Raw genomic sequence first — 8003 nt, forward strand, 5'->3', positions numbered from 1 at the left:
GGGTGGTACTTTTGAGTGGTGAACCCTGTATAAAACAACTTAAGACATGCAAAGTCTTATAAATTAGACTATTAACTGGTTTTTCCAGCTTTCTATCGGTGTGGCACACACAAACGCAGAAAATAATTAAAGTAGTATATAGTAATATTAAGTATTAATTAACACTAGATATGGTTGAAGAACCAGCTATAATTAAAATTATGGACCATTTATTGGGATTTGCATTGAGCAATCTTAGTGTTAATCGAGAAAGTCGGGACTTAATGTACTGTTTATTCTCGTTTATATTATTTTATTGAATATTAATACCATGCAAATTTGCGTCGTTTGGAAGACAACGATTATGACGATTCCTTCGTACTTACTCGTGATATAATTACGTGATTACTCGTAAATATAATATACATACACAATGCGTCTTTTTATCAAGGTATATGTGTTTATTTATTTTTTTGTTATGACATTGAAAATACGACACTACTTAGCTCTTCGCTTTCTGAAAACACCCGTTCTTTTGTTTAGCCCTAGTATACTCAGGGTTCAGGGGTCAGGATATTTATTATTGATGCATATTAAATTGCTTCCACTACTCAAATTTTAACCTTATCTCTGATGCTTATGGGCTGGCATTGTAAGAAATATAATCATCGGACCCTACTTTTTCAAAGGTAATTTAAATGGGCCAGCATATCTTCAGTTTTTAAGGGGTTATCTTGTACCTACTTTAGTTAATTTATTCCCCAGTAGATTTAATCCTGGAGGTTTTAATGAAAGTTTATTGTTTCAACAGGATGGTGCGCCTTCGCATTATGCTGTAGAGTTTCGAAGGTACCTAAACGAAAATTTTTCGAACAGGTGGATTGGAAGACGTGGACATATTGAATGGCCACGGAGGTCGCCAGACCTCAATCCTTTAGATAATTTTATGTAACGTCATTTGAAAAATGTTTATAAAACAAAACCTGGAAATATTGAAGACATAAAAACAAAAATTCGTAAAGAAATATGTTGCGTAGCGCAACCTAAAATTATGATCCAAATGTAGAACACCGGGGGATTTTATCTTCTCCTCCTGACGTGTTGCTCACTGCCTGTTGGGGCAGTACCTTCGATCTGGTTCTAATTATATCTATTAATTAATTAAAATGTGTTACCTTACATTTGGCGATCACACTTCCCGTATTACACTTTAAAAAACATCTTACTACTTGAGAAACTTTATTTTGCGTTAATTGAACATTGTGTGTTGAAAAATGAGCGAATTATTAAGGGGAGCTCTCTTGAGTTTAGAGGTCTTGATTGGAAATGGACCACCAAAATCAACTCCAACGTTTATAAATGGACGTGCAATTTGAACTCTTTCCCTCGGGAGATTAGCCATGATTTGGGAAGCGACTTGTGCGTTAAAACGGTAACAAGTGAGACAATTTTGTATTATACGTTTGATTTGTCGAAGACCATCAAGAGGCCAGAATTTCAATCTAACATTGGACAGTGTATTTTGAGGGCCAGAATGTAGAAGTCTTCGATGTTCTCGGGTAAGTAATAAATTGACAATATGTGATTTTGAGGGCAACAGTAGAGGGAATTTCTGATCATAAGAAACATCTGAAAAGAGAAGACGACCGCCTACTCGTATCATTTGAGACGAACCTAGAAAGGGATTCAATTTACGAATAGACTTATCGTTAAGCAGACGATTATCCATTAAAAATTGGATTTCCGAACTGAAGAAATGAGACTGGGTCAATTTGATAATCATTAACTCAGAACTAGAGAGTTCATTTGGAGTGAGAGGACCTGTACGTCTATGAGACTTAGCTCTTACATTGTGAATAAAACGAATGCAGTATGCAAAAGCTCTCTGAAGTCGAGTGAAACATGAAAATTTGCAGAGGGTATCATACACTTGTGAATCTGGTTTTCTGATCAGATGAGTAACCCTTTTGAGTTCAGGCAGTTCATCAACATTAATACTCGAAGGACCATTATATACAAAGAGGTTGAAATCAAAGTGTGGATCTGACAAAAATTGAGGACCATTAAACCAAAGATCACAATCAAGCAACTGCAAGGGTGTAGCACCACGAGATAATATATCCGCAGGGTTGTCTTTCGATCGTACATGTCTCCATGTATGGTTGGAGGTGAGTTCTTGAATTTGAGTTACTCTATTGGCTACAAAGGTAGACCAACGAGAAGGGTGTGAATTAATCCATGCGAGGACGACTTCGGAATCTGTCCATAAATTGACAGAATTTATCTGAGATTGGGATGGAATCAAGACAGAAAGAATCTTCGTAACAAGATTAGAGAGTAATAATACTCCTAGAAGTTCTAATCGAGGAAGAGTCACAACTTTTACAGGACTAACACGACTCTTTGAGGAGATTAGATTGCAAGAGATAAAGCCATTTTCATGTGATGTTCTTAAATAAACGCAAGCACCATACGCGCTAAGACTTGCATCCGAAAACCCATGTATTTGAGTACTTGTTACATTGCTAGAATTTTGCAGCAACCTAGGAATCTTGAGATTGGAGAGGTGAGGAAGTGTTTGTAAAAATAGATTCCATTGTGTAAGCAAATTTGGACTGAGGTGGTCATCCCAATTCGACCTTTCTAACCAAATCTTTCTCATAATTAATTTAGCAGATACCACTACAGGGTTAGTCAATCCGATAGGGTCATAAATGGAAGCAATTAAAGAAAGAACTTCTCTTTTTGTATAGGTATCCTTAACGGTAACCTTTGGCACAAGAACTGAAAAATGATCGGAGTGAGAATTCCAACATAGGCCGAGAATTTTGTTCGTGTTATTTTCAGGATTGATTACATAACTAGCTTCATTAGAGATATGAGAAATACCTGCGAGAAATTCAGGTGAGTTTGCACACCACGTTGTACCGTATAACCAGGAAGCATTATGTCATTAAGACTTAGATTTGAGGTAGTTTTCATACTGCCATCAAAGACAACACGCAACTTATTTGTTACGCTATCCTTTAAAACGCAATGGTGAGGAATAAAGTATTTTAAATCAGAGTGAATATTTCGAGTGGAGAGAGGCACATATCTGCAATGTCCAAGTGCAATATATTCATGAATAAATTGTTTATACTGTGCGTATAATTGATCTGACTTGATCAGTTTCTGTTCGAGGTTTAGGAATCGCTTCTTTGCGAGGAAAAACGATTCGCCCAATTTTTTATATTCGTTGGGAGATTTGAAAGGGAGATCTACTTGGAATCTACCAGATGATAATATTTTAAGTGACGATTTAAAAATATCTTCGGCTTGTTGCTCCGAAGGAGTTAGGATTTTTGAAGTACAAGTAGAAGACGAGATTTCTTCTATTTCCCAAAACGACCGTACGAGTGAATCGGTATTTTGAGTTTGAACGAACAAGGATACTTCATTTCGAGGTTGAGTATTTTCTTGAATGTTAAGTATAGAATATGAGTCAATTGACCCAGATGATTGAGGTACATTTCCACCTACAAGATAACCGAGATGAGTATTTGTTAAGGTAGAAAGATTAGGGCCTAATTTTATTAACCCGTACGTAAGTAAGTCGAAATAAACATCTGCTCCAAGCAGCATTTGAACTTCGGCAGGAGTACAAAATTCTGGATCAGCTAGGTGAATGTTTGGTGGAATTTTGAGAGCATTAAAATCCAATGTAATTTGAGGATGCTTACAAGTGATGGTTGGGAGAATCGCACAAGAGAGTGTAAAATGTTTTGTGGGATTAACATTTGAGAAAATATTTAAATCCACCATTTTATTCGACGTCGAACAGATTTCGGATATTCCAGAAATTTGAAGACTTTTTGTGTAAGGAATACATTTCAAGCGACTTGCTAATTCCTCAGTGATAAACGAAAGCTGACTAGCTGAGTCTGTAAGGCAGCGAACCTTAACGGGATTATTATGAGAATCATAAATTGTAACACATGCTGTTTGGAGTAGAACCTCCTTTTTGCCTGAGAGTGTAGAGAGAGATGATGCTCGGTAGACATCATTAGACTGAGATTGATTTGCTATTCGTGGGATTGCAGGTGAACTTGAAGTTTCGCTTTGAGTATTGGGATCACGAGATACATTAGAGTGAGTACGAGAATTTGGAGTATCATGCATATTGTGAGACTGACGAGTATTTTGAGAATTATGATTTTCTTGTGAGTCTTGAAAGTGACGAGTGTTTTGGAAATGAGTGTTTCTAGTGGGTAGACTACGAGAATCTTGATTTGTTCTGAAACGAGAACTATTTGAGTTATGAGTAGAAGCGTTAGAGAAGTGGAGCAATGTGTGATGTCTCCTGTTACAGTTAGCGCAATTTGACGCAGAGGTACATGAGCTTGCTGAATGACCACTAGCCAAGCAGTTGAGACACGCTTTCTTTGCCTTGACCGTTTGAAAACGCTCATCTTCAGACATATTTAAGAATTCCCGGCAAGTGTATATTTTATGGGAGTTATTTTGACATAAGAAACATTTAAAATACTGATTATTACTACTATACTGCAAATTATTGCGAACTGTGTTAAGAGAAGTAAAACGAGAAGGTTGTTTTTGTTTCGGAGAATGAGAGTATTCAGGAACAAGATTTTCGAGAATTTTGCATTTTCTTTCAATAAATTCAAGGAACTCCATTAAACTTGGGAGTTTGTTTATATTACGCTCGGTTTCAAATGATCTTTTAGTATTATAGTCTAATTTTTGAGTAAAGAGATTGATGAGAATTAAATCAGTGAGTTGATTCGAGATGTTGAGGTTTTCTAAGGCAGCGAGATGGCTTTTAATTTGAGTTAAGAAATCCCTTAGAGCATGTGCATTGGGTTTTGTAATGAGTGGAGCATTTAATAAACTGTTCAAATGACTGTTTACTATTAAATATTTATTTTCAAAGCTATTGCATAAATTTTGTATTGCAATTTCAAAATTGGAATCAATTATTTCTAGATTGTCAATTAACTTTAACGGTTCATTCCTTAACACTGATTTGAGATAAATAAGTTTTTGAGCATTAGATAACTGTTTATCATTTGTTATTAATTTGGTGAAAACATCAAAAAAGCTGGGCCATTCTGAGATTTCGCCCGAGAAAAAAGGTATTTTTAATTCTGGCAACTTTACATTTTGAATTGTGCAAACAGATGGTATTACATTTGTTACAATAGGTTGAGTTTGAACTGGTTTTGCAGATAATTGCGTGATTTTCTCGTACAAATATGAATCTAAATTATAATACTGTTCTTCAACTATGTCTCTATCTGAACAATATTTATTAAAATCTTCTAATTCAAGTTCCTTTTGTAGGTTGAGATACTCGCGATAAGTTTCATTTAATACATTTTTGCGTGCAATATATTGACCGCAATCTAAAACTACATTTTGGTTTTTTGAGACAAATGTTTGAATTCTAGTAATACAAGCTTTAGTATGCCCTCTCAATTTTATAATTTTTGCAACATCAGTCATTTTGAACGTGAGAAAAAATAATACAAATTTTAAATACAACAAGAGATACTTAGTATCATGAACTAAATAATATTACCATAAAAATCTACTTATAATCACTGCGAATCTAAAATCTAAAAATAAAATGACATGCGACGATGCAAAAAACAATTCGTAAAAGTTACAATAAATGATCAAACCGCACATTAAGTCCAACCGCGAGTTCACATAAACTCCTTATCCCTTGCAAGTGTCGATGTCGATATACCGGCCTCCCGGCGCTAATAGAACAACCTTGGATCCTGGAACCGCCAAAACTCCAATGTGTGTATATGAGAGAATAAAAACTATGTCTTTTCTTTGCGAAGAAATGAGGAAGCGAGTGATGTTTTTTACGAATAGTGTGAGAAAATCTTGAGTACTGCGTGAAAACGCCTTTGCAGAAACGAGAGATGATCGCCCTCGTGCTATAATTAATGAAAATTCAGCTTCCAGCTTTACATAAACGGGAACAGTTGCTGTATCCGGCTCGTTAGGGACATGTAGAACACCGGGGGATTTTATCTTCTCCTGATGACGTGTTGCTCACTGCCTGTTGGGGCAGTACCTTCGATCTGGTTCTAATTATATCTATTAATTAATTAAAATGTGTTACCTTACATTTGGCGATCACACTTCCCGTATTACACTTTAAAAAACATCTTACTACTTGAGAAACTTTATTTTGCGTTAATTGAACATTGTGTGTTGAAAAATGAGCGAATTAATATTAATTAATCAAATGTGACAGTGACACAATGATTAATGTTTTTTTTTCTAATAAAATTGAGAAGAGAATACGTGATAATCTCGCAATTATGTGCAAAGAGTATATGCAACATCTATCGTGCATTATCGGGTACAACTCGACTTAAAACTAAAAGTAGTATTTTTTAAAAAAGGGTGTTCGTCATTTGGATCATAATTTTAGGTTGCGCTACGCAACAAAATAAACAATATTTCTCAACGAACCGGAAACAAGGTTCTACAAGAATTTGTACAACTTTTGAGTTACTGTCAAATACAAAAAGGGCTACAATTCGAACATTTAAGATAAAGTCGTGTTTTAATTACTGAATTCCTTTCAAGTATTTATTATAATTTTTTCATAATCTATTAATATTAGAAATCAATAAATATTAATTTTCTAGGTGCATATCTTTTAACTCTTTTAAATTATATCCGTTTGACCCCCAGTATTATACTGTTTTGGAATTAGCTTATTTTTATCTAACTAATTTTTTTTTATTAGGTTTTTTTTTAAAAGGCTTTTCATTTAGGAAATATTGAATTTATTCCATACTTAACCGACATTCTGGATATATTTATATTTATATATATATATATATATATATATATATATATATATATATATTAATAATAATAATAATAATATATATATATATATATATATATATATATATATATATATATATATATATATATATATATATATATATATATATATATATATATATAGGTAAATACCACTTTCTAGCTTTTTCATTTTTATTATTACTGCATTAAAAATACTACTAACCTAACCTTACCTACTTTTTTTGTTTTATTTTTTAGTATATTTTTAAGAAGTCAACTTCTAAAGTTTTCTATTACTAGTAGAATAGTAAAATACATATATTCACATCGTTCCTGACATACATATTACCGTTGTTATAATTTGACTCAGCGGTAGATATAAAGGAAACGGGTCATTACCAGAAAAAAAGCGAATAAAATCATAAGAGGATGGGAAAATACATTTCAATCTTTAAATTATGTTTATGACGATTACGTTCTTGATTTAAAAATTTAAGATTGCTTTCTAAAAAATTAGTTCCCAAAGAAAAACAAGTGCAATCTCTTTTCTAATAGCACATTAGGTTAAGAAAATAGAAAAAATAAGAATCATACGTCATACGTATTAGATTCAGTAAATTAATTGTACAGAAATTTCTATATTGGTGTTCAAATAGTTTTTTAAATATATATATATATATATATATATATATATATATATATATATATATATATATATAGGAATTGTTAATTAACAAAATGGGCAGGTTTACCGTATTGAACAAAGAAGTTGAAGCAGAATAATTAGCTAAGCATATTTTGATTTTCGAAAAGCGAATGTTCGGGATGGGAATACGAGACGTCCGCAAGCTGGCATTTGAATTGTTGAATTGGCAACAAGAAATAATTTGAAACAAAATTTCAACATAGATAAACGTATGGTAGACAAGAAGTGGTATTTTGGCTTCATGTTAAGACCTAAAGGAGTATCATTACGGCAGCCAGAGAAAACATTATTGGCAAGAGCTGCAGGATTTGTACGACGAATTGTATCAATATTTCAGGTTTCCGGAATAATTGTAGATGCCTATGGGCTTGCTGCAACAGTGAGAAATGCACAGGTTTCGTGCTAGTGATATTTGGCCTATAGATGAAAATGTTTTTAAACTAACTGATTTTGCAGCTTTAATAATGTTTGACTGTGC

General features: G+C 33.4%; 2 protein-coding genes across 2 annotated transcripts; both read right to left on the minus strand.

Annotated features, from left to right (window-relative positions):
- Positions 1–1228: 1228 nt before the first annotated feature.
- Positions 1229–2641, minus strand: LOC140438596 (uncharacterized). Its single transcript, XM_072528257.1, has one exon. It carries the CDS (start codon positions 2639–2641, stop codon positions 1229–1231), a length of 1413 nt encoding a protein of 470 aa, XP_072384358.1.
- Positions 2642–2832: 191 nt separating this feature from the next.
- LOC140438598 (uncharacterized) lies at positions 2833–5484 on the minus strand. Its single transcript, XM_072528258.1, has one exon. It carries the CDS (start codon positions 5482–5484, stop codon positions 2833–2835), a length of 2652 nt encoding a protein of 883 aa, XP_072384359.1.
- Positions 5485–8003: the final 2519 nt, after the last annotated feature.

The sequence above is a fragment of the Diabrotica undecimpunctata genome, chromosome 4, assembly GCF_040954645.1.
Source record: "Diabrotica undecimpunctata isolate CICGRU chromosome 4, icDiaUnde3, whole genome shotgun sequence".
In the NCBI taxonomy this organism is placed as follows: Eukaryota; Metazoa; Arthropoda; class Insecta; order Coleoptera; family Chrysomelidae; genus Diabrotica; species Diabrotica undecimpunctata.